The sequence below is a fragment of the Amphiura filiformis genome, chromosome 16 (assembly GCF_039555335.1).
Source record: "Amphiura filiformis chromosome 16, Afil_fr2py, whole genome shotgun sequence".
In the NCBI taxonomy this organism is placed as follows: Eukaryota; Metazoa; Echinodermata; class Ophiuroidea; order Amphilepidida; family Amphiuridae; genus Amphiura; species Amphiura filiformis.
The window spans coordinates 49,610,566-49,638,308 of record NC_092643.1 but is presented as its reverse complement, the minus strand read 5'-3'; the positions used below and the strand labels follow the sequence as shown (position 1 = coordinate 49,638,308).

Sequence of the window (27,743 nt, the reverse complement as noted above, 5' to 3'; positions counted from 1 at the left end):
TGGGTGAGCGAGTGAGTGAGTTAGGGATTGGGCGGGTGGGTGAGTGAATGAGTGAGTGGGGGTGTGGGGTGTAGGTGAGTGAGTGAGCAGTGGCAGTGCCACATGGGGGGAGGGATTCCCCAGTCAGAACTCTTGCCCCCCCTGTTCCCCCCAGTAAAAACCCAAAATTTTTGTTGATTTTGCCCCCCCCCCCTGAAATTCACTTTGTCTAAATAAATTCCTTTGCCCAAATAAATTCCTGGCACCGCCACTGTGAGTGAGTGAGTACAACAAGGAAGGAAGGTATGCGAGTTAATAGTAAGTGAATGAACAAGTAAATGAGTAAGTTTAAAGGGACAAACCAAAAAATTGATGATGTTCTTTTGTTGATCTTTCTGATTTGAATTTTCAATAATTCACACATATGTTACAGAGAGGGAGGGAAGGTGATATATAGCCTTCAAATGAAAGCACTTTCATAAGATGTCATCAAACATTTGGCTTGTTCCTTAAATGAGTAAGTATGTGAGTGACTGATTGATTTAGAGAGTGACTGAGGAGAGAAGGAATGGGCGCCGGCGAGAAGGAATGGGCAAGTAAGGGATGACTGCAGTGGTGTAACTAGGGTTGGTAGCGCCCGGGGCAAGAAACAAAATTGGCACTAGAAAAATGTTCTTTCAATTGATTATGTGCTGGAATGCACGCAAAAATTTTGACTTTCATCGCTTGGAGGGGCGCAGAATCGATGCTGAATTGGTCAATTTGGCGCTCCCCTAAGGGTGGCGCCCGGGGCATGTTGTGTCACATGATTATACAATACATATTCATTTGTGCCATTTATATTTTCTCCTCATCTATATAGGTTTCCAGCTGTTGGGTTTGTTTTGATCTCAACAACTTTGTTTGCCAGCTTTGTTGTAACAGGCACCCTGATTGGTTATTATGACCTCAATGTAGCTCTTGGGTTTGCGTAAGTATTGAGCATTCTGATTGGCTGCTCTTATCAGGCAATAACACATGCAGACATAGGCGTAGATCCCGGGGGGGATGGGGGGGATTTATCCCCCCCAATATTTTGCCAGGGGGGATGGTCCATATAATCATCCCCCCAATGTTGACGCCTGATAATGGGTTTCTGACCAAATTAACCTCATATTTGCCCATTTTAGCCCCAAAAGTGCAAATTTTCGTGCACTTTGCGCACATTTAATCTACTTTTACACCATATTTCATCAGTTCAGCTTCAAAATAGCAACAATTTTCGCGCGCATTTATATCATAAACTAATTCTGTCTCCAAAGGGTGCTGGATTGACTATACTTCGGATTTGTTTCCAACTTCATCCCCCCAATGTCAAAAAGAAATCTACGCCACTGCATGCAGACAATCTTAATTGACCAGGGGGTGCAAAAGAGAATAGTGGTGCCTCTCTGACAAAAAATGAAAGAGAAAATGGGGAGGGTAAAAGAAAAGGGAAAGGCCTGTTTTCCACAAAATTCACTCCGATCATGAGCCAAAATAGTGTAAAATACTAATTTTTTTCATGCTAGGTATGCACATTGTCCCAATAAAGCCTTTTTTTGGAAACTCAAATACTTTACATGTGCACTCTGTCTAAAAAAACCTAAACGGGTATATGTATATAAGCCTATAGTATTGGTTCAGTGGCTCTTAAGATAGCTCTTATTTTGAGAAAATATCTCAAAACATTTCATATTGAAATCTATTTTTTTCATTTGCAGTGGAGACAATAGCATTGCAGCAGGTGGTGGTCAGCCTCCATTTGATTACTTCTCTATGGTCTATGGTAAACCATACTGTCGTATTGCACCATATCTTGTCGGTATAGCTCTGGGATATGCCATGTATAAGATAGCAAATAGAAAGGTCAAAATGAATCCAGTAAGTTCAGTCAATTGATATTAGGTAACAAGTGTTATCTTATAGACCACTTGACATCATTGTTTATCAACAAAGGCGAGGGACTGGTCTATCGATATGCTTGAACGAACTACTACACTGTTCAATGGCTTTATTGTACTATATGAAATGTGTGGGCAATTTAAATGCATGTGCCCTGAGTCAGGGCACAGCCTGAGCAAATTACGATGCATATGCACACTGCAGGGCAAAAACAATGGAAATTGCCATAATTTGTGTGCATACTGCTGAGCAATAACATCACATGTCAAGTGGTCTATAGACTATGATTCAGAGAAAAGACTTAACTTTGAGATACAGTGTGTATTTTTTAATACTACAAGACACTAACTTTATCAGTGGAATTTTCCAACATTGAATTGAAACTTTCCAAGTTTTTATCCTTCAGGATCTTTTGGATTTAGCATTTCTACACAATTACATGATGATGCTCAAATTGATTGCTTGATTGATTAATTGATGAATAGATTGATTGACTGGATTGACCAATTGATTGGTCAATTGATTGGTCAATAATGATCTGACATTAATTATATTTAATTGATAATCATATTGATCAGTTGATAATTGATCAGTAGGTTGATTATCTGATTTGATTAGCATACTGTAAAAGTTGAAATTTTTGCGCATGTAATTTTTCATACTTTACCAATTATGAACTGTTTTGTTCATAAATTCACAATTCAAAAGGAATTTATTCATGCATTAAAATTTTCACATTAGCTGCTTGGAATGCAAAAAAGGCAAAAATAAATGTAGCGTAAAAATTACCACTTTTGCAGTATTGTTTGCTAATCATTGATCAATTATTAGATAAGTGTAACAAATACATATGCCTTGTTTCTTCCCTGCATGGCAGGTCATTGTATCCCTAGGATGGGCCATTGCATCTGCACTAGCCATTTCTGTGACTTATGGCTTATATCCAACCTATCATGATGGTGATAGCTTAAGCAAGACAGCAAACATTTTGTATGGAACATTCAGTCGATTTGTGTGGGCTATTGCTATAGCATGGGTTGTGTTTGCTTGCAAGTATGGCTATGGAGGTAAGTTACATGTCATTTATTTGTGATTCTGGTGTTCCTCAAGGAAGCATTCAAGGCCCCCTTGTCAGTGATTCAAGTTTTCAGGATTAATCTGGAATTCCAAATTTTGTTTGTCTAAATTTCTGTGCTTTCATTTATTTTCAGCATGTTTTTGTGTTTTTTAGCACAAATTCATGTGCTTTTACCCCGGGGGTCACTCCCATTGTGGTCTGTACACCATCCGCGATAATAAAAACACGTAAAAAGGGTACTTTTTCGTGGGTAGGCACGATACGCGCAGAACTCGTTTAGGGTGTCCAAAACATGAAATATTGGAAAAAAGGGTAGCAAAATTGTAATTGCTAATACGCAGAAATGAAATTTAGGGTATGAAATTTAATGCAAGGAATGAAATCCCTGTTTAGGGTGTGAAAACACCTGTTTTAGGGTATTGTTTTAGCCAAGGGTTAAATCCTTGTTTAGGGTGCTTTTTAAAAATTGATTATCGCGGATGGTGTACAGGCCACAATGGGAGTGACACCCCCCAGGCTTTTACCAGCTTTTCAGGATTTTTTCTTCAGCCCTACTTATATCCATGTATCATGCACATGCAATGTATGTACCATCATCAAATGGCAGTAATTTGAATATTTTCATCCCTATAACCATATCCAGAACTTGGCATAATCCTTGTTTCACATCAAAAAGGTAAATCATTTACCTTATTGGACTGGACCTAGAATGCATCCCCGAGGAACACCTCATGGTACCGGTTGATTTTGTTCAGATTTCTTTAATGTATGATAATGGAAGTCATTTCATACATTATTCAGGCCTGCAGTATAATGATAATTATTTTTTTGCTTGACAGGTTGGGTGAATGATTTCTTATCATGGAGTGGATGGGTAGTTCTTAGTCGCCTCACTTATACAGCCTACTTAGTACATCCCATTGTATTGTGGACATTCTACTTCAATTTTGGTTCAGCCATACATTATTCACTTGTACTGTTTGTAAGTATATCTACTACAATTTTAACTCTCTCCACGCGGGTGTCAATTGCAGACGACAAGTTTCAAATTTTCTTTAAAAAAATTGCATATTTTCATGACCATATTTGGAATCAGCATAAAAATGCATTGTTTTACCCAATTTATTTCACAAAAGTAAAAGGGGAATGTAAACAAGTGGTGCTAGTTACGTCAAATGCAATATATTTGTTTGAAAGAATTCTGCTATCTCTTATCAATATATTTCCCTCTTTGCACAATGTTGTTTCTTTCAGGCTTTTTACTTTGCTGGATCTTGTAGCATCGCATATGGTATGGCAGCCATCTTTTCCATGGCCATAGAATACCCATTTGCTAACTTGGAGAAATTACTGATGCCTAGTACAGTACAGAGCAATAGGACTGTAGATGCGTCACACAAGAAGACAACTATTATAGAGTGAAGATGTTACGCCTAGCACTTCTTCAGTGCGTAAGCAGCTGCAAATTTAAACCCCACAAAAATATTTATTACACATAGTACTTAGTGAATATGAATATAGTGTGGATTATTCATCCAGCAGTTCAAGCATTATTTTGTAAGTTAAATCTAATACTAAAAAGTATATAGCAACATAGCAAATTGAGTTGCAAATTTTAGTTCCAGTATTAGGTATAATTTACAAAATAATGTTTATGTGAATACATTTGGAAACACAAATTAAATTCCTACTAAACTGACCAGAATTGATAATTTTTGTGTGCTACGCGTGCATTCTTTTAACTTGCAATCAAAATGTGTGCACAAGCGTAAGTTATATTATGCAAAATTTTCACACACATTCTTTACACTTATGTTAAAAATTTGTACAGAGAATATCACTATTGATGGAACAAAAGAATGTCACTTTTGATGAGATAAAGAATGAGAATATCAACCATTTAGTCTGACTTTTTTTCAGCCATTTTATTTGTACACTTTGACCAAAAAAACTGCATGCAGTTATTTGGACTCGAATCGTACCAACAGTAAAATTCATGTATATTTCAAATACTTCTAATGATGACCTTTGACATAGATGTCAAGTGTTCTTCTGATTCTATTTATAAGACACTTAGAATTGAAGGTAATTGAACTGGCAAAGTACAAGATGTGTATGTGTTTTACTATTGGTATGATTCGAGTCCAAATAACTGCATGCAGTTTTTATGGTCAAAGTGTACAAATAAAAAATGTTGTAACGATGATCTTTGACTTGCATCAAGTGTTCATCTGACTCTATACGCTGTAGAAGTGACGTCATAATCGGATTAACTACCATAGCAAGAGATGAATACATTTTTGAATAGATTGCCCTGTACTACAAGCAGGTTGCACTAATCACCTGTGTATGTCAGCAAACATAGATTGAATACAGTACCACTCTTTACTTGTCTTCAATTTGGGTTCATTCAGCCATGAATGGACATCTTTTATTTTCACACAACACTTAGTAAACAATCATATAAATATTTCTAAGTAAGTTTTATTGGTAGAAAGTTTTACTTTACGATGTTATGACGAAATTTTCAGAGGATTTCTTGTGATGTGTTTATAAAACAAATGTTGTCAAACTTGATTGTATATTGTATGGTTTTTCAAGATGAATGCACAATATAGCATCAGTAATGTTATGTTTAGTTAGTTGGTTCTTAGTATATTTCTGACTCTGATTTTGAAAGTGATATGATATGTAGTACAGTGTATAAAACTATAAGGCAAAAAAAAATTGCTTGCCCTCCACCGACCAACCCAAAATTGACCAAATTCAAATTCAGGGTCGGCCCTTTTCATTTGTTTTTTTAGTTTCTAGGTAATAATTTTAAGTTAATAATTTTAATGTTTTTTCTTTTTTTGTGTATAAATTTCATTTCAAAGCTAAAATCAATACTGTAAACCCATTATATCATTTATGACTGACAAGTCCTGTTGTGTCCCATGCCCCCCAAATCCCACTGGAGGGCCAGCAAACAATTTTTTTTTGGCCTAAGCTTAATTTGTTCTTGCTAAGGCCCCATTTATATGAAAGGTTGTCTCAAAGCTCTGATGTTCAAAATCTAATGTGGCATGCACTTTTAAAAATAATGATTAGATTTTCATTTAGATATACCGTATTTGATATTTTCATGGTAAATACAACAAAATTACATCCGTAAGTGCATCATCAAACAAGAACCTGATGAAATTGGTCAAATTCTGCCATAACTAGGCAATGAACTGGATGGAAAGTTGAGCTTTGAGACAAACTTTTAAATTAAAGGGGCCTCTAGGGTGTCTTACTTTGTATGTAAACTTAAGGTTAGCAACTTTTTTAAAGTGTTGTGATTTGGTAGTTCACAGCATCTTGCGACTGGTAGTGAGCTTGCGCAAAAATTGCATTAAGTTGATCATTTCAAAGTGAGTGTGTAAAAGAATTCAAGTATCACAGATACTTTTGTAGGTCCTGTGGTTCTTGAGTTATGATGTAAAGGGGCTGAAACAACAACACTTTTGTAAAACGTACATAACTCATTAACAACAATAAATCACACAGGTTTTCAAAGTGCGGTTTGTAGAATGAACTTTTACAAAACATCAAAGTGTTAATTTTCAATAATATATTGATTTTGATAATGAAAATCAATTTTTTGGCTGCTTCGACCAACAATACCGAATGTACCCTTAAGAGAAGTATGAATCAAGTGCGTATTTAGTAGGGTGCAGGTACATTTGTGTTTTAATACAAATCATGCACAATCAGCCTATCAACTCCCTGGGTGCACTTTGATCCCCTCCCCCTCCCCGGTAGCCAGTTTGTTGATATACCCCTGTGAACTGAATTACTACTTTTTTGTTACAACTGGATAACTTTAAATGGTCATTTTTGTAGTTTTATCAAATAATATTGCAAAGTCTGAGTATGTTTTCACAAAATATATTTTATAAGTCACATGGTGAAGTGAGTGATTTGAACCCAAACTCACTCAACAACAAATGTTACAAAAGATGTGCCAAAATCATGCACATTTCTGTGCATTTTAATATTTAATTTAGTGTACAACCTTTTTTTCCCGTAAAAATGATTTGAAACATGGAGCAAGGGCATATCTGTTTGGTGGTGTTAGATCGTGAAAAAGGATTTTGTAATAATACATGTAATGTAATTATTCACACATTCCTGTTGTGTCTCTTATCTATAATAGATGTTTGATATGTGTACTACAGCACTGAATCCCTATGTAATATGTGATGGATAAGACAATATCCTGAAGACAAACTAAATTTTATGGCCCCACAAGTTTTGTATTAAAGAGTTTCCACTGTAGTAGTGTATTGGGCAGGGGGAGACTGTCGCGATTGTCCCAGTAAAACTGGGCCAAAATGATGCCATTCAGAATTTTTTTGGCTACAATAGTCCCAGGAAAATACTGTAAAACCTTGTCTACAAGCATAGAGTAATTTTGATGAAAGCTAAATTAATCCAGGTGCCATCCATTGACAGCATTATAACATTATGGAGTTTGAGCAAATAAATTACCGATACAAGCATATACAAACAAGTACTATTGTAAGACCAATCTATTGTATTGGCATATTCACGGCCGTTTCATATTAGCTTTCATCAAAAACACTCTATATGCTTACGGTAGTGTAAAATTGAAATTTTTTGCATACAATTGTCCCTGTAAAACCGGGCCAAACTGCCAAACAGATTATTTTCTCCCCACCCCCAACAATTGACCCTTGATGCCAATGAATTGAAGTATGATGTCAAAAATTAACATCTTGATTTGTATACTTGATTTTATTCAGAAATTGAATTGCCACCTTTAAGATACTCACCATCATAATCGTAACACATCATCGAAAGCAAAATTCGCTGGCGAAGTGATGTAATAATCAGATTAACTACCATAGCAATAGATTAAAACAATTTTTGATTATATCGCACTGCACTACATCGTTAACGCAGTACCTATGCATTGAACCATAGATGTCAAAGAACAGGGATAAAGACCTGGATTGTAATTCTATAGAATATGCATATTATGCTGATCACTCGCACCTGTAAGAGTGCAACCTGCTTGTAGTGCATCGCGATATAATCAAAAATTGTTTTCACCTATTGCGATGGTGTGGTAGTTAATCCGATATTCCGATTATTACATCATTTTACCAGCGAATACAAAAAAGTGACTTTTAATTAATTTCAAAGCACGTACACCTCGAGTATTCATCCAAGAATAACTTGTCATAAATTGAACAAATAAATGAATATATATGTACACATTTTTAAATAAAGAAGAAAAAACAAAAATAATTTGTGCGTAAAATTACTCGCGTGTGTTTTTGTTTGCTACTTGCCAAAGAGGCCCAATTTTTATTCATCAACTACTGAATTGTGCAAAATTATTATGCAAATTATTATCAAACCTTGGATATTTGTTAAAAACAAAAGAATTTAATGGGCTGTGCAATAATTATGAGCCCTGGGGAAGGGTAGATTTGAAGGGGGGAGAGATTATTTGGCAGGCTGAGAGGGGGTGAAGCAATTTTTGGCAAGCCGAGAGGGGCGGGGAAAGCATTTTTTGAAACGCCATTTGAAAATTCCCCCCCCCCCTCCCCTGGAGGCGCTCATAATTTATTCCACAGAAAATACGCAGATAGTGATTAATAATTTTTGGTTGAAGGAGATATGCATACATATGACAGTGAATCAGTCGAACACTTGGTGTAACCTTATAAGCTTTTTGTAAAAATTTGGTCTCACAAGAACAGTTCAAATCCGGATGATGTTGCAGCCAAACTGGTCATATAGCTGCACTATGACAACCTAAGGGACACAAACACTTGTTATGGGGGGGGGATGCAAAAAGGGAAAGGGGGGGCCCTGAAAAATTGTGACCCTCCTAAGGGGGCCCTGAAAAAATGACCATAAATTTTTCTGGGAAAATTGAGTTTATATGCTTTTCTATGGGGTTGCCCCATAATTTTTAATAATTATTGCAAACTGTACAAATGTATTTGAGATTTATATTCTTTTAATGTATCTTTTAATAATGGCTTGAGTTGTAAATTGTATGATTATGTTCTTTGTAATTCTCTATAATTATATTCATTTTATGTATTTTGCAGGGCCCCGTGTTAGACCAGCTTCGGCTGAATCGGGCTACCCTGGGTAAACATGTTATAAATAAAATAAAATAAAATAAAATTTTCATGTCAAAAAGGGGCCCCTGAAATTTTTTTGCATCAGGACCCCCTAACAAGTGTTTGTGAACGGTCCCTAAATGTATATAATACATTGTAGGCCTTTATGCCAACCTAATGACAACCTAAGGGACACAAACACTTGTTATGGGGGGGGGGGTGATGCAAAAAGGGAAAGGGGGGGCCCTGAAAAATTGTGACCCTCCTAAGGGGGCCCTGAAAAATGACCATAAATTTTTCTGGGAAAATGGAGTTTATATGCTTTTCTATGGGGTTGCCCCATAATTTTCATGTCAAAAGGGCCCCTGAAATTTTTTTTGCATCAGGACCCCTAACAAGTGTTTGTGAACGGTCCCTAAATGTATATAATACATTGTAGGCCTTTATGCTGTGCTTACTACCCGTATCTTCAGACAACTTATTTTTGACTGCTGCCCGGGGACTGCTGTCCCTATTTGAAACCTGTGTTATGGACATCTGGAAGAACGGTAACATCCCGCTATCTCTAAGGACCGCTATCTCTAAGGTTCGCTATCTCTAAGGTTCGCTATCTCTAAGGTTCGCTATCACTAACGTCTATGGATATCCGAATCCCGCTATCTCTAACAGAGAAAAGGGTTCGCTATACCTAAAAAAAGGTCCGCTACTTCTAAGGTTCGATATCGCTAATTTGGAATAAGGTTCGCTAGTTCTAAGGTTCGATATCACTAATTTTGAAAAAGGTCCGCTATCACTAATTGCAATAAAGGTCCGCTATACCTAAGGTTCGATATCACTAATTTTGTTTAAGGTTCGCTATCCCTATTTAATTAAGGTTCGCTATCTCTAAGGTTCGCTATCACCAATTTCGATTAGGTTTGCTATACTATAAGGTTCGTTATCACTAATCTTAAATAAGGTCCACTATCTCTAATTTTAAACAAGGTCCGCTATCTCTAATTTCAAATAAGGCCTGCTATCTCTAATTTTAAATAAGGACAGCTATAGCGAACCTTATTTAAATTAGAGATAGCGAACCTTATTTAAAATTAGAGATAGCGAACCTTATTTAAAATTGGAGATAGCGAACCTTATTTGAAATTAGTGATAGCGAACCTTAGAGATAGCGAACCTTATTTAAAATTAGTGATATCGAACCTTAGAAATACGGAACCTTATTAAAAATTAGTGATATCGAACCTTAGGTATAGTGGACCTTTTTCGTAATTAGTGATAACGAACCTTAGGGATAGCGAACCTTAGAGATAGCGGTCCTTAGAGATAGCGAACCGTCGCCGGAAGAACAAGGTGCAATGTACTATTATTGTCGCTGATAAATGACTAATTGACTATTACAACAAATTTTAGAGATAAAAGCTAAAACAAAAAGTTCATGTTGGTTGTGTCAGGAAAGTTGAGCTATCCTTGTTCTGATTCTGAAATCGAAGACTGAAGATAGGTATGTGAACTGGGCTAACAGCCTCAGTGGCAGGTGAGGTTGGATCAAGAATTTGTTTCCTTTCTCTTGACCCATGCAGAGGCTGACTGTAAATTGTTCACTTGATTGTTGGGAGTGGTCTTCTTTTCCATGTTCTCTATCTTCAAATCCATTTCTCACTTTTCTTTCTATATATAGGCCAGCATGCCATCATAGATTTTTTTTAGAAATATTTCGGGCCCCCCCTTTTCAGGTCTCAAAAATGTCAGAGGCCCCCCTTTTTGACATGAAAATTATGGGTCAACCCCATAGAAATGCATATAAACTCAAATTTCCCAGGAAAATTTGTGGTCATTCTTTTCAGCTCCCCCCAGGAGGGTCAAAACTTTTACGGGCCTCCTTTTTTGCATGGCCCCCTAACAAGTGTTTGTGAACAGTCCCTACATTGTAATAGGGTCCCGAGACGTTCTAGTAGCTTTTCTGATGCAGTAAATGTATTGCAACTTTAAACAGGACTTCAAATCCTCAAGCTATTTCCATAGGGCCTGCACTTTGGCTCGTTTTTTGCAGGTTTACATGGTCCAATAATCACAAGATGACTGACATGTGGTAACAAAGGAAGCAGTCACTGCAATTTGATTATGTCCCATATGATTGGCCATTCAAGACACCCCTGTGAATATACTATAGCGGCCTTTTCAAAATATAATACCTGTTTGCTTGACTGCATTGACAATACCCGGGAACAATACACACAGTGTATGCATTGGACAAACTTTTTACAATAAGCATGATAAGTGATGATGTGACCTCCAGATTTATACATCGTTCGTCTCTCACACTGACGACATTTGATTGAATGGACTGCGCCGTGATTACGGTGAAGGACACCGGTTCAAATCCTTTGTTTGGAGCCAATCGATAAAAGCATGCAGGGCCTCTATACCCTATACCCATGTACAGTTTATCCCTTACATAACCTATGTCTTGAATACGCTGGCAACGTTATGTAATAATCGGATTAATACTATATAGCAGCAGGTAAAAAACAAGTTTTGAATAATCCGCGCTACAAAGTCCCATTCAGTGATCCCAGCGAAAGTGGAAAAAAAATCAAATTGTTACGTGTATAAATTTTTTAATGAAAAACAAATGGCAAAAAAACAAAACAGGAAAACGACAGTATTGACGAAGTTGAAGCCCCATTCAAATACATGTAGCTAATTTATATACTGTCAGTACCGGTATATAAATTACAGACTCACGTAAATGCATTATTTTTTTGTCTTAGACACACGGCTTTCGGCTGAACCACTACACTAGCAAGCTATGTTAGCACATCTATGACAATGACGAAACGTACAAAATCAGCCATAGGCCTTTTATGACCTTTGACATTCTTTTGTGGCGAGTGACATGGTCTTTCAATTCACGCCGAGTGTCCTTGACAGGTTCGACTATGCTTCAGTGGTCATGAAAGAATTCAAAAGATAACCTCTGCCCCAATAATCCCAGGCAATTATCTGAAACTGCTCCTCGGATCATAAGAACTCAGTCCTCAAATGATAGTCATAATAATGTCCAAAATATAAAAATTACTGACTATCATTGAAGACTGAGTTCCGCAGTCTAGTATCCAAAATCTGAATTTTGATGATTTTTACGATCGTCGGGATGAAAAAAAAATCAAAAAATCACTGAATGGGCCTTTAGTTCCCTACTCTCCTTACCCTGGCAATATAAATCAAAGAAAAATAAAGAAAACAAAAAATAAAACAAGAAAAAAAAAAAAAGACAAAGAAAACGCATTCTGAATACGAAGAATGTCTTTCTGATATCAAATAAATTTCATTGTTTGGAATTCACGATATAATACAAATTTTATGACAAATTATTAAAATTTGATATTTTTCACATTTTTGATATATAACAGTCCTCGAAGTAAATATCATAAATCTAATGATATATTCTTAAACAGTCCCTGGCATACCATACATGTATAGGCCTATGTATAGTACATTAGTCTGCTTTATCTGTTTTGTGCTGTTTAAGCAAATTTAAACATAATTTCCATAAAATGTAAGCTTTTACTGTCAGATATGTCCCTTTTAATTTTGAGCAGAACAAGTGAGGTAAAGCAAAGAAAATTGGAATTTACTACTACTAGCGCCAATGAATGTTATACGATTGTAAAGCGGTACGATCCTCTGGTGTGTGTGTGTGTGGGGGGGTGCGTATGTGTGTCCTGCACGCGTATTTTTTTTCTGTAACTATAATGGGACGCAATACGATACCGGTATGTTATAAGAATCAAACTTACAAGAAAGATGGCTCCTGTCAAATCCTACAATTCTGTCAGAGAAAATATGCATATTTGCATTAAAAATTTTTATTAATTGACATAATTGATTAATTAATAAATATTTTATTTAATGATTTACCATAATTCCAAACATGTCAAACAATATGTCAAATTAAAGCTAATGAAATGCTTTATAAATTGGTAAGAGCACATTTTGCAGAATGCATTTAGTATTTTAGTTACATGATTCCAAACATTCTATTCCAATTTTTTGCTACACACGCATAGGAGCTGTACTTTTAGAATCCGCGCCTAATCAATAATAATTGTCTTTCAATCCATTGTCAAAGTACTGTGCTCCCTGTAGCATTATAGTGACCAGATCGCGATATTTTTTTCCTAGTCAACATTTGCATCACATAATACATTTACATGATATAGGCCTATATGAGGCTGGATTGAGCTGTGTTCAGTTTTATACGGCGGATTTATTGCCATAATTATTACCTCTTACTTAAGGGCTGGGGTATGAGCGACCTTGAAGTTCCGGTATCTGGAGAGGGGAAGCAATGAGTTACCTCAAATCACAGCGGCAGGTAGTGACTGGGCCGCCGAGTGCTAATATATATTTATTTTGGAAGGTTCGTGTTTGTTTTAAATTTTGTGGCGTTTTTCCAAAATTTGATATTTTTGGTCATATTTCAAATAAAGCGACATGCCAAAGACAACTCTTTGGGCACATAGTTTGTTATTGTTATTGCAGTTATTTTCCACATACCTACGTTAACATTCGATTGGGTGATTTACTAATATTATATATTTTATGACTGCAATTTGGCGTTTTCAATGCGTTTTACACGTATCATGAAATTAACGCAAATATCTAGTCACGCTGCTTTTAGAATTTTTACCTGATCGTCGGCTTTTGCAGGCAACAGAATGCAGATTGGCTCACGATAGATGTCGTATTCCTCTATGTGGTTCACTCATTGATAAAATGAGTTTGCATTCCTTGTAACAACACACACATTGCCGTCTGGAAACCGGGTCTGGTACTGATTTTGGGACAGCCAATAGACTTCAGCGCCGTATCAAATCTCATAAAAACCACACGACTGACGACTATGTGTTTATGTTTCCCGCACGAAAGCCGAGAAAAAGAGATAGAGAAGCGACACTCTGTACAAACTGCCTATACCATGCTATACAGCAGTTGAAGACATGCAATTCGCAAGCGTCGTCGCCGGCCAAGTCTTACTACGAACGTGTAATGAGAAGATACCATAGAGTCCTACATAGAGATCTGAGGAAGAGACGGTCCGAATTGACCTAGTGACCTATAATTTATTAGAGAATCACATTTTTAGAGTATAAGTCCGCCCACCGCTGTCAATCATTCTAATGAACAAATGAAACAAGCTCTGGCATTCTGGCAATGACGTAATCCTAATTATAAATGAGAAAATCACATTGTACATGTAACTGTCTGCTGTACTTCATGTCTTCCAACAAGTGCCGGAGTGTCGCGGCCCTGACGAAAGCTTGTGTCTACATCTATTACTATACTTCTTTGGAAACGTTGACCTTTGACCATTCTTTGTATAACGCCCTGATATGACCTTGATATGTTCGCTTGATTGGGTACGTTATAGCATCCATTTCATTGAGGTGTTAGGACTTGGTCAGTATAATACTTGCAGGGATACAATAGTTTAACATGGTGTGTGAGCATGGTGAAAGACTCATTATTGATTAGGCGCGGACATATTAAAGGCACAGGTCCTTTGCGTGTATAGCAGAAAATTATAATAGAATGTGTGAATAGAATGTTTGGAATTTTGCAACTAAAATACTAACTGCATTCTGCATTATGTATTTATTTATTTATTTAGGCCTATGCCTATTTATTTATTTACTGACTTATTTATTTATTTTATTTATTTGGTATATTAGTTAGTAGGCCTAGTTAGTAATATTCCATGATAGGCCTACGTCGGTTTATTATTGATTGTTGATAACTTGACAACTTGATTGATTGATCGATTGATAGTCATTTCACATTATATTCCTAGTTTATAGGCCAATTTGAATAACATCGTACATTAGATAAATAGACCTATCAGTATTGATTTATTCTATTCAGCAATATCAAGGATTACTATCAAACGTCTCATAGCTGATTGTCAGTTGGCTCAGTGGTAACGCAGTAAGTTTTACAACACCAAGGTCCCGGGTTCGATTCCCACCTCTGCCTATTTTTTGCAAGGCTGAGAAAAAATGAAATTTCTGGACTGCAAACTTATTTGGCGCGCGATCTGAGCTGGTCCTTTTCTGGTGGCTGTGTCTGTTACAGGCACACTCCCTCTGCATCCAAACCAGGTTCACGCTCATTAGACCTCCCTTAACAAAAGAAAAACAAATTTATTCCAATTAAAATTCTACCAGGGTTCGAACCCACAACCTTTTATTTAACAGTCGAGATCGAATACCACTACGCTGTGAGTGCTTCTGCCAGAAATGCGTTTGTTCATCATACTTATTGATTACGGAATAAATCGCAAACACACGATATATATATATTACTTGTCTATTAGTAATAAATACGTATATAATCTCCAATCAATAATGAACCTTGCCTCCGACTATGCGGTTCCTATGCAAATGTTGACTAGTAAATTAATATAGGCGACCAGGTCCTAGAGTGTGATGGTTTTGTAGCAGATGACAGTGCTCATTCAAGCCTGTCAAGTTAGTAGCCACTTGCTGAATGGATGGCCATTATCAGCTATCAAAGAGATGCCTTGTGCAGCTGCCAATCACAGTAGAGGTTTGATAACATTTTGTTAAAAACCCAAATGTGATATAAGGACAAAGCTGTGCATGTTGGTATTTAATTGTTTGGATTCTTATGTTGAAATTCCCTTGTATTAGTATTTTTATGTGTAGTGTATATTGTTCATAAATTATATAGCTTTTAAATTTTGGGCATTTTTGCTCTGTTGCACTGTACCATTATGGAATTTGAGCAAATCAATTACCGACACAAGCAGGTATACAGTGTATTATTTTATTTTTATTTCGTATCTCAGGAGCACAGCTCACTTGGTAAGGCTTCAGAATTTGGTACACGAGCGCTTCGAACTTTAAATCGGAAGGTGGTGAGTTCGAGCCTCATCACGGTCACATTAATTTTATAAACCAAATATTGTTCGAACTTTTCATATTTGTTTTTCTTTTATTGTTTCTTTTCTTTGTCTTTTTTTTTCTTGTTTTATTTAATTTTTTCTTTATTTTTCTTTTATTCATATTGTCAGGGTAAGGAGTGGTGGGAACTAACGGCCCATTCAGTGATTTTTTCATCTGGACGATCGTAAAAATCATCAAAATTCAGATTTTGTACAATGATATAGTCAGTAATAATCTTTTGATCATTATATGACTATCATCATCCGAAGAGCAGTTTCAGACAATTGCTTGGGATTGTTGGGGCAGAGGTTATCTTTTGAATTCTTTCATGACCGCTGAAGCAGAGTCAAACCTGTCAAGGACACTCGGCGTGAATTGAACTGATTTAATTTATATACTGACAGTATATATAAATTAGCTACATGTAGGCCTATTTGAATGGGGCTTCAACTTCGTCGATACTGCCGTTTTCTTGGTTTTTTTGCCCATTTTTATAAAAGTAACAATTTGATTTTTTTTTAACTTTCGCTGGGATCACTGAATGGGGCTTTGCAACGCGATATATTCAAAACTTGTATTCACCTACTGTTATAGCATTAATCCGATTATTACACAACTTCGCCAGCGTATTCAAGACATCCAATGCAAATAATCACCTAGATTATGACGTTCATACCGTAAATATGGCGGAGTACTCAAATTCATTCAACAAAAGCATGATTACAAGCTATTGCAATCTACCGCGACAGCTCGTCTCACACTCATAACAAATGCACTATAGGATCAAATAGGTTGACGACAACGTTTGATTGAATGCACTGCATTGCGCCATGATTACGGTTGAAGGACACCGGTTCAAATCCTTTGTATGGAGCTAATCAATAATTTCACGCACATCCTCTATTATTGCCCAATTATTGCCCGGGATGATTGCACACTGTAAGCTATTGTTATAATGTTTGATGAAATCGTGTTTAACTATTTGCTTAAGAAAGGCACAATACAGATAAAGCAGACAGATTTACTACATGTGGTACATGTATATACATATAGGGAATGTGTTCGAGTATTACCTAATTATAATAGGGGCGTATCCAAAAATGAATTCACACCCCTTTCAAATGTCGAGCCAAAGTGCAGGCCCTATGCACTGTATCAATGTCTATCAGTCACTTCAGCATTATTAAATGGTACCCTTTAGCAAATTGAAAATACCCTGGGTGGGCGCTTATTGGGGTGTGGGAGCTTATTGGAATGAATACAGTAATCTGATGATATTAAAACAGTGCTGAACAAACATTTATTTGGAGGCTGTTGGCGATGAAGGAAAACTTGTAGCAACAATTTTTATCAATTGTAACCATTGAACATCAATAGTGGAGATCTAAGGGACCATTCACAAACACTTGTAAGGGGGGCCTGATGCAAAAAAATTTCATCGCGAAAATTTTTTTGGGCCCCCCTTTACAGACCTCTAAAATTTCAGGGCCCCCTTTTGACATGAAAATTATGGGTCAACCCCATAGAAAAGCATATAAACTCAAAAATTTGTGGTCATTTTTTTCAGGGCCCCCCTTAGGAGGGTCAAAAATTTTCAGGCCCCCCTTACAAGTGTTTGTAAATGGCCCCTAATAGCTATTTTTAGTGAATTAATTCACCACATAAATATGACTATGACCCAGGCATGAACTATAGCCTATTTACAAAGTCTGAAACCGAATCAAGTGTAATCATTGTGTACAATCTATAGATATCAATTCATACTGGGAACAATTCCGTGGGATAATTGTTCATGCTATAACAATTTCAAACACTTCCTTGTTTTTAATGTAACTCAAGTAATTACAAGTTTTTGTACATATGCACTTATACACACCACACCCTACACACTAACACCTATTTAGTTTCTCACAATAGTAAACTGAGTGTGAATATTAACGAAGCGTAAAAATTCCACTTTATTTATATATCAACCATGTCAATAAATTGTGTAGGCACATGATTGCACTTTATGAAGCAGATCAGAACTGCAGAGGTGGTTAATTTTGAATGTAAAATTGAGCAGAATTTGACAGTTTTAATTGCACCTATGATCATCACACAATGGCCCAGAGAATGAAGCATTGTATTTCTTGGTTGGTAGTGATCGTTTTTCTGAATCATATTGCTACTACTATGGCATTTACACCTACACTGGGTAGACTTCCATCGCCTGGACCATATCATGCTATAGATTCACAACAGATTTCCCAACCATGTCAGGAGGCATTTGATGGATTAGTAGGAAATGATTCAAATATAGGGACATTACTAAAAGGTGAGTGCAATGGGCTATTCCAGTTGAATTCCATACACCCCCTATGGAAGATGTGACCTGAATCTCCCACACAGGGGATGTAGATTTTAAACGGACTCGCCCATTCAGGTAAACCCATATGATATTATCACTCCCTGTGTGGGGGAGACCTTAAAAGGTCATGTCTTCCACAGGGGGTGTGTGGATTTGAAATGGAATAGCCCAATATTCCATAACTTGATTTTTTTTTGTTCTGCATGTTTGTGTGGTAAGCAGGGGTAGCGCCAGGGTGTTTGACCCAGGGGAGGGGACACTCATCAAGTTTGGTTTGGGTAGGGGTGTACTGCTGAGAATTTGAAAGGGGACCCATCAATATAGCAATTTTAAAAGAAATTTTGTCCCATTGTTATATCAAAATTTTCAGCCAAATTTAACATAAATTGTCTTTAATAATTTAAACTATTTTCCCCCATATTTTTGGCTTCAGTAAGGTAAAATTGGGCTATTTTCCAAAAAAATTGAGAACATTTTGAAAAAAAGGACATGTAAAATATACTGGCCTTTAAAAATTGTCAATGATATACATACCAAAAGGCCGAAAATGCTACCCAAGTTTGCGGCACATCCCCGTATGGTCATTTGTACCCCTCCCCTGGTTTTTGAATGGGAGGGGGTGAAGCAATGACGGCTCCAGAGGGCCATGCCCATGCCCGGCTAGTGGCGTGCGCAGCACATTGAAAGTGGGGGGGGGCAGGTTGTTCAGTTCCCCCGAATGGAGTGTGATTAGGAGCAAATTTTTCCCCGAATGACCAACAAAAGTGGGGGGGGCACGCCACTGTGCCCGGCCCAATTGTTTATTTCTGGATACAAATGTGACCCGGTGGCACATCCTATAATGGTCATTTGTACCCATCAGTAATGGGGTAGTCCCGCTAGGTGCAGTATCATTTCTGCAGCCCATGGCGGTTGGCGGGATCCGTGGTATATCTAGAACTGCATGTGATTGAGCAAATATCTGATCAAAATGTGTCATAGGCCTATATTGAATTATTTAAAATAAATCTATCAATTTTTTTACTTGTTGAATACATTGTTTTCATTTGCAGTTTTTGATGCCATGGGTAAACCTGCTGCTGGATTTCTGGAACTCAACCAGGCTTGGATAGGACATTATGATGAATGTATGAATATCACAGATTTCAGATACTGTACTGTACAGCTGCAACTTAATGGCTCCAAGATTAACCCACAGGTGTGTTTCAATTCCAGGGGCATAGCTAGCAGGGGTGGAGCACTAGTGGGGGGGTGGTGGGTGGGGTACTATGTTAGAGGGGGTATAAAATCAACCAATTTATGCATGGCCATATTGATTGAATATCTATGGCAGCACCAGGATTTTTATGGGGGGGGGGGCATTGGGGGCTAAGTGAGTTTTGGAGGGGGATTAACAAATTTTGTACATAATTGGGTATTATAGGGGGGCAAGAGTTCTGACTGGGGAGCATTTGTCCCTCCATGCCGCCCCCTTGGTGCCGCCACTGAAAGATGAAAAGTAGATATTGTGTGCCTTTCAACAACATTAGCCAAAATTCACCATGATTAATATGACCCAAATTATTTTGTGCAACTTTTCAGGCAGTTTTATAAGAGTAAGTCAGCTGCCCTCCCCCTTCTACTTGGGCTTTTACTCCCCATTCAAGAAAAAATATATCACTTATTTGGATAAAAAATAACATTATCCTGTTTTGCCAAATGAATCATAGCTAAATCCTATAATCCTTTAGTTAGGGGCTGTGCAATAATTATGAGCCCAGGGGGGAATAAATTTTTGGGGAGCCGAAAGGGGGGGCAAGCAATTTTGGCAAGCTGGGGGGGCAAGTGATTTTTGGCACGCATTCTTGGGGCACCTTTTAAATAAAATGCTCCAAAAAGGCTTAGGAAAACCATGCTCGCAACATGTATATAGACCATTTAAGGTTTGCAAAGTGGGATCCAAAAAATTTGGCATATGCAAAGGGGGGGGGGCAAAGATTTTTTTGGCAGCCGAAGGGGGGCCAGCGATTTTTGGCGGGCCGAGAGGGAGGGGGCAAGCGATTTTTGGCGAGGCGATTGGAAATTTTACCCTGGGAGGGGGGCTCATAATTATTGCACAGCCCCTTAGTTGTAACTGGCAATGAAAGTCAAATTTTAATATTTGGCCAATGTTTTGAAATAAGGGCCCAAAAACATGCATTTTTAGAGTGCTTTTCGTAGCTGTGACAATCAAGCCCAAAGACTTGTACCAAGACTAATTTAAGATTTTCAGGTTATGCATTTTTATTTTTGGAAAACATATTTTCTAATATCTTTTATAACCAATTATCAAAGTTAACATAAAATATTAAACTCATAGGCTGGACTCCAAATTTGGAATGCTTAGACTTGTGCTAAATCTTTGAATTTTGTGACTGAAATTGTAAGAAATCATGCAAAATTGCATGTTTTTGGCCCACTTCCCTTCAAATTACAAAATTATTAAATTTGACTTTTATTGCCAGTTAGAACTAACTAAAGGATTAAGATTTAGCTGTTCATTTGGCAAAACAGTATAATTTTTTTATTCCCAAAAATATTAGTGCTGTATTTTTGTGGAATATAGAAGGGGCACCATTGGCCTTTCCTTTTCCTTTGCCCCAGGCAGTGGGGTACCGCCGTGCCTCCCCAATCAATTGCAAAATTTAGAAAATCAGTAAAATCAGAAAATTGCCAAAACACGGCCTGTTCCTTCCAATCAGACCCAGTGCTGCCCCAATCATGGTCGGTGCCCCCCACAATGTGATGACCCACGCTACGCCACTGGCCCCAGGTGCCACATATATCCTACCAGTGAAGACCAATGCCTGGAGAGTTGGCTCATATACAGGAATGTGAGTGGCCAGCTGAAAAGGGTTGCCGCATTTTCAGGTTCTCTGGTACATGTAGCAATTGTTATAATGAAAATAATTGTTATAAATTCATTACATTACGCTTGACCAATACTTATTTTTTCTGGATTTCTCAAATTAAAAAAAAGAAAAAAGAAATTTGGTAAAAATGAGTTGTAATTTAAACCCCAACCCCCCCTATTTGTAATAATAATTATCGTATTCGTTCCATTAACTGCCCATGCCCCTACTCGTGCATCAAACACAGGGCCTCTACACACAGTCCATATTCTGGGCCATTTTTGACATAATTAAGTAATAAGTGCCCACCCAAAATGACTTTTTATGTTAAGCGCCCCGGGCTGTTAATGGATAATGGAATGAATAATGTTGTCTTTAGTCTCAATGTTGTCTGTCACACTCAGCATTGAGGTCAACTTGCGCTGCCCTTTGGGGCTTGGCAGCATCAGGGCCGTTCCGACCAATAGGCCAGGTAAGGGGCTGTGCAATAATTAAGAGCCCTGGGGGAGGGTAAAATTGGGGGGTGTGGGGCCGGGGTGTGGGGGAAGACATTTTTGGTGACTGAGCCGAAAGGGGGGGGAGCAATTTTTGGCCGGCCAAAAGGTGGGCAAGCGATCTTTGGCACACATTCATGGGGCACCTTTTAAATAAAACGCTCTAAAAAGGCTTAGGAAAACAGTACAGAAACGCTTTAATAATCCAAATTTTCCTGCTCGTTGCGCTCGCAACATATATCTAGACCATTTAAGGTTTGAAAATTGGGATCCCAAAAATTTGGCATGTGTAGGGGGGGGGGGCAAAGATTTTTGGCAGGGGCGGCGGGGGGGGGGCAAGCGATTTTTGGCAGGCCGGGAGGGGGGCAAGTTTACCACCCGGGGAAATAAATTATTGGACAGCCCCTAAGGCTTCGCCTAGGGCAGCAAACGCAGAGGGGCGCAAAAAAAGAAAAGAAAAGAAAAAATGGGAGTAAGAAAAGGGAAGAAACAGTAAAAAAAGGAAAACAATCGTGTGAAGATCTGCGTGGGAAGTACAGTATACAAATAGGTCAAAAATTATGAATTTTCAAGGCACAACACCCCTTAACACATTTTTGGTATGCTTTGGTGGGGCGGCAGGGAGAGGCTTTGCCCAGGGCGACAAAATCCCTAGGAACGGCCCTGGGCAGCATATCGACCCGTGGTGCACTTTGAGGGATCTGAGTATCCAGAAAGCGTGGATAAATGCTGTTAACGTTTTATTATCATTATTATTACACTAGTCCAAGTCATGAATATCTTACACTAAATACATCACCCATTCCTTTGCAGCTTATCTTTCCAATTTCATGGGGTGTTTGTATGCCAACAGAATGCACAGGAGAAGATGTATCCAATGCAATTGAGTGGGTAGCAGGTAAGATGTAGTCCTTCAGCATAAAATACCATTTCTATCAAACATGTTGGACCAGGGGTGGTGGGGGAAATGGTAGTTAAGGTTTCTCTTTGGTATGAATCCTTTCATATCGAGTCATGGGGCGTTTGTATCCGGGGGGGCGTCACTCCCATTGTGGCCTGTACACCATCCGCGATAATGAAAATGCGTAAAAAGGGTAGTTTTTCGTGGGTAAGCACGATACGCGCGTAACGCGTTTAGGGTGTCAAAAACATGAAATATTGGGAAAAAGGGTAGCAAAATTGCAATTGCTAATACGCGGAAATGAAATTTAGGGTATGAAATGTGATGCAAGGAATAAAATCCCTGTTTAGGGTATTGTTTTAGCCAAGGGTTAAATCCTTGTTTAGGGTGCTTTTCAAAAGTTGATTATCGCGGATGGTGTACAGGCCACAATGGGAGTGACCCCCCGGGGTTTGTATGCCAACATTATGCACAGGAGAAGATATACATCTTCTCCTGTGCCATTGAGTGGGTAGCAGGTAAGTTGTAGTCAGGGTTCGCAGGTTTTTGCCGCAGGTGGAAAAAACAAGGTTTTAAAGACTTGGCAAAACACCAAGTTATTTATAATTCAATTTTTTCATCTTAAAACAAATGATTAGGTTACAAAAATAATTTCCTGAGTGTAACAAGGCCATATTTTGTAATTAGGCTTAAAAAAATTGTTTGGTTGGCGTAACATAAAAAACTAGAAACGTCACGGTTTTCGACGCAAGGTGTTGAAAGGGATGCCTCCACCTTCAGATGACCCCTTGGTGACCCTGACATGACCTTCCAAAAATTTGGCTCTAAATGTTGACTGTACCCACCAAGTTTCAAGCCCATACGACCAATTTTAGTAATTTGATCTCAGATGACCCTTTGGTGACTCCGGATGACCCTGAAATGATCTTCCAAAAAATTGGCTCTAAATGTTGACTGTACCCACCAAGTTTCAAGCCCATACGACCAATTTTATTAATTTGATCTCAGATGACCCCTTGGTGACCCCGGATGACCCTGAAATGATCTTCCAAAAATTTGGCTCTAAATGTTGACTCTACCCACCAAGTTTCAAGCCCATACAACAAGTTTTAGTAATTTGATCTCAGATGACCCCTTGGTGACCCCGGTTAACCTCAAAATGACCTTCCAAAAATTTGGCTCTAAATGTTGACTCTACCCTCCAAGTTTCAAGCCCATACAACAAGTTTTAGTAATTTGACCTCAAATGACCCCTTGGTGACCCTGGATGACCCCAAAATGACCTTCCAAAAATTTGGCTCTAAATGTTGACTGTACCCACCAAGTTTTAATCCCATATGACAATTTTTAGTAATTTGACCTGGTGACCCCGGATGACCCCAAAATGACCTTCCTAAAATTTGGCTCTAAATGTTGGCTGTACCCACCAAGTTTCATGCCCATCCAACAGTTTTTGGAATTTGACCTTAGATTGACCTTTGACCTCAGTATATGACCTTGAACCCTAGCCCAAAAAAATTAACCAGAGTTTTTGACCATGACCCATCTATCCTGAAAATCTGAAGTCAATCCGCCCATCCATGCCCGAGATACAGCATCCGGCCGGCCGGACAGTGCAAAAACAGTATGCCTCGCGGTGGAGGCATAAAAATAGGTAGGTTGGTCGGCAATTAAAAAAAAAAAATTTACGTTAAATTGCATGATAAAGGCCGTGGAACATTTTTTTAAAAATTTCATTTTCTTTAAATTAAAAAAAAAATGTTGCCAAAAATATAAAAAAAGTTTAGGGTTGGGCCTATTTTTAGGGTCGGTTGGGTTACGCCAATCAAACACTTTTTTTAGGTCTTATAAGTAACAAATAAGAAAGTAAAGGCATGTGTTTTTATTGCTCGCTAAAATGTGGCATATCAAATTCAAAACTTTTTCATTTTAAGGACATGATGAGACAAAAAATATGTTGAATGATTAATTAAAAAGTTGTTTGTTACTGTTTATGAGCTTTCTGTGTTCATCATCATCAGTCGGCTGCGGAGCAGACGACTACAAGCTTTCTATTGCGATATTGGGTAAGCGAAACAATTTTGTTTGGCTGCAACATTCCTTCAGAATCTCCCAGGAGGTGTTGGACATAATGTAAGTACAGTGTTCGCGGCCGTCCCGGTTTCCTCTTCCCATGTGGTGGAATATAGAGGGCATATTCTTTCACAGGCTCGGCGTCTTCAAGACGCAGTGTATGGCCGAGAAATTTGAGTTGATGAATCTTGACTCTGGCAACCAGTGGAGTGGTGTTGGTCAGATTGTAGATGGTTTCATTTGGAATCCGATCCACACGCTTGATGTTTAACATGACTCTGTAGCAAGATGTTGCAAAGGCATTGATCTTGTTTTCCATGTCCTTGGCAATTACCCATGACTCACACCGTACAGAAAGACAGTAACACAAGTTGTCTCAAACAGCTTGATTTTTGTTTCGATTGGCAGGGCACAGTGTCGACTTCCTATTCGATAAATATAAATTTAATACTCCGTTGGTGAGCGACGGCCGACTGGTATTTCACCGAACGCAAGAAAAGGAGTTCTATCTGATTGGCTAGCAATCGATCGCTTAGGTCGCTTAGTAGTCAACTACAAACTCAAAACTGAGCATCGTATTCAATTCGATTGAAATCGATATTCTATTATTGCCGTAGATAAAGAGAGTGATAGTGTGTCAATAATGTACATTGTATTGCAGCTGGATTTTACATGCATTCTTTTATATAAATTTTTTCTCAAAGAGTTGAATATGATCAAAATTTTTACTCAGGATTTCAAATTTTTACCCGCAAATTGCAGTTAAACATATCCACAGCAAAATACCGGTCCTCACTAATTAGTGTATTTAATTTCCAGTTAGTGTATTTAAGATAAAACCTGACAACAAATAAAATTTTCTTGCAATAGAAATATCATATGGGATACTGATATGGTAGGCCGCAACCGCCACAACGTGGAGCTGCTACGCGTAGCTGACTTTTTGCTCCGTGGAGCCAAATTGACCAATCATGATCATGTTAGAGTTTTTCATTACTCGGAGGTAAAACTGACTAATTAAGTACGACTTACTCATTACGTGAAGCGAATTTATTCATTAAGAATTTGCCAGACGAGCGTCACGTAGTTGCAAGATATCCTCGGTCACGAAAGTTATGATTCAAAAAGTAGTTTATGAAAAGTACGAACTGACTTATTATTAAGATGGACATATGCACTCATAAGAAACTCATACAGTATTGTACATAACTATATAGCTAGGCAGAGTGGTGGTAAACTATGCACACAGTTCTGCGATCTGCAGTGTATCGCCGGGAGCTAATTAGTATAACTTGCGCGGTGTCCCTGCGGAATTCGACCTTCAGCAAACTGCAAACCAGTTCGGATTTACTTTATATACTAGTAGTAGGCCATACATACTACTCAATACTCAGTGCGCTCACCATTGACGCGTGACCTCTACAAATAGTGTATGTTAGAAGTATAGGCCATTGCCTAGTTGACGTCACTACTGTGTAAAAAATAACCGGCCAATATTTAAAGTATTCTCTGAAATTCTAGAAAATATAGTTTTGTAACATGTCCTAAATTTTTAGCTAATTTAGGTGTTTGGAAATATTGGTACTTTTGTACCAAAAATATGAAGAAATTATTTCTAAACCGTGTTAAGTCATTAAGCTTCTCATTTTCAAGAACGCTGGTTAACAATAAGCAGACTATTGTCTCATTTCGTAAACAAAAGCCCACAGTATTGTTACCTTATGTTCGCTTTATAATCGTTCACCCAACTGAAACTATAATACCAGCTCATTGCTCATTGCACAGGTAAAACAGACACAAGTGCAGTGTGTATTTAACCAGAGAAGATCTGATGTAACATAAGTCAACAACATTCAACAATATGATCACCGTGATAGTATGAGAGTATCAGTACCGTGGGTGTCAGTGATCCTGGCCTGACACAGTAGACAAACAAACAAACAAACACGCCACACACATTACACATGCATGCAAGGTAACATTGACTATACACTAATCAAACAATGGTATTGATCCTGTACAACTGGTCGTGGTTTATTTACAATCGATTCATTTAAAATCCCCATAGTAAACATTAATTTTGGCAAGAGTTTTTCTCTCTGGAACGAGGATGCATCCACTGGCTCCGCGTAATGAAAAGATCTAACATGATTGGTCAATTTAGCTCCGCGAAGCGAAAAGTAAGCTACGCGTAGCAGCTCCACGTTGTGGCGGTTACGGCCAGCCATATATTGATCATGCGAAAATCGTAAAACATAGAATAGAAACAGTGTGGCAGGCGCTCAAAATCTCAAATTGTATGCTTAGCCTGAGTTGCACGGCCTATCTCGAATAAAATCACCATGCGTAGTTGTTGAAAAACGTGAGGATTCATCGTACTATCACGGCAATTTTTAACACGAAGATATAGGGATGATGACGGTGTGCAGGGATGGGGTTCTCCCAGAAAGCTGCCCAGGCTAGTACTTCCCTAATTACCATAAATGAAGGCCTTCAATTAGCTATTTGAAAGCCTTCAATGAACAGGTAATTTAGCCTTCAGATAGTAGGGTGTTACTTAGCATGTACTAAGCCTTCAAAATGATGAATTATGTAAATTATGTACAGATAGTGACAGCCTTCACTAGCTGTTCAATAATAGCCTTCACTAGCTGGTCAATAATAGCCTTCACTAGCTGTGGGAGCATGTGTGGCCGAGTGGATATTTTTTTAAGGCGCCTGACTCATAATACATAGGTTGTGAGTTCGAGCCCCGCTCGTGCCAACGTGTTGTGTCCTTGGGCAAGGCACTTTATCCTCATTGCCTACTTGGGGGTTGGGTTGGATTGGATGTTTGTATAGTTGTTTGTTTCAATGTTGCAATATTGGCGCTGATTAAGCTGCTGCCTGCAAATTGCATTGTGTCTGATAGGTGATGTTTAATGTACAATTCTAGCAATTTGACCTGTGGGTCACGATTAGAGTTTGAAATAAAAAAACCTT

At 38.1% G+C, this 27,743-nt stretch overlaps 3 protein-coding genes and 1 long non-coding RNA gene across 4 annotated transcripts in view; 3 read left to right on the top strand and 1 right to left on the bottom strand.

Annotated features, from left to right (window-relative positions):
• Positions 1-27,743, top strand: part of LOC140136145 (uncharacterized) — a 269,844-nt gene that overhangs the window by 157,832 nt on the left and 84,269 nt on the right. The window lies entirely within an intron of this gene.
• LOC140136422 (uncharacterized) overlaps positions 1-27,743 on the bottom strand; it is a 123,299-nt gene that overhangs the window by 71,410 nt on the left and 24,146 nt on the right. The window lies entirely within an intron of this gene.
• Positions 653-4,402, top strand: LOC140136421 (O-acyltransferase like protein-like). The gene is made up of 5 exons (XM_072158146.1): positions 653-949; positions 1,722-1,881; positions 2,780-2,969; positions 3,820-3,962; positions 4,235-4,402. Exons 2-5 carry the CDS (start codon positions 1,777-1,779, stop codon positions 4,400-4,402), a joined length of 606 nt encoding a protein of 201 aa, XP_072014247.1. The 5' UTR covers positions 653-949; positions 1,722-1,776.
• The window catches only part of LOC140136132 (nose resistant to fluoxetine protein 6-like), an 86,130-nt gene continuing 76,502 nt past the window's right edge, over positions 18,116-27,743 (top strand). Inside the window, exons 1-3 of the mRNA XM_072157838.1 lie at positions 18,116-18,390; positions 19,476-19,621; positions 22,601-22,685. Of these exons, the coding sequence (XP_072013939.1) occupies positions 18,177-18,390; positions 19,476-19,621; positions 22,601-22,685 (445 nt within the window). The 5' untranslated portion in view covers positions 18,116-18,176. The remainder of the gene's footprint in view (positions 18,391-19,475; positions 19,622-22,600; positions 22,686-27,743) is intronic.

Excerpts from the sequence above, each read along its gene's own strand:
- LOC140136421 (XM_072158146.1), top strand. The coding sequence starts at position 1,777 with ATGGTCTATGGTAAACCATACTGTCGTATTGCACCATATCTTGTCGGT. Across the intron at positions 1,882-2,779 it reads GAAAGGTCAAAATGAATCCA|GTCATTGTATCCCTAGGATG; the intron begins GTAAGTTCAGTC and ends CCTGCATGGCAG. Across the intron at positions 3,963-4,234 it reads ATTATTCACTTGTACTGTTT|GCTTTTTACTTTGCTGGATC; the intron begins GTAAGTATATCT and ends TGTTTCTTTCAG.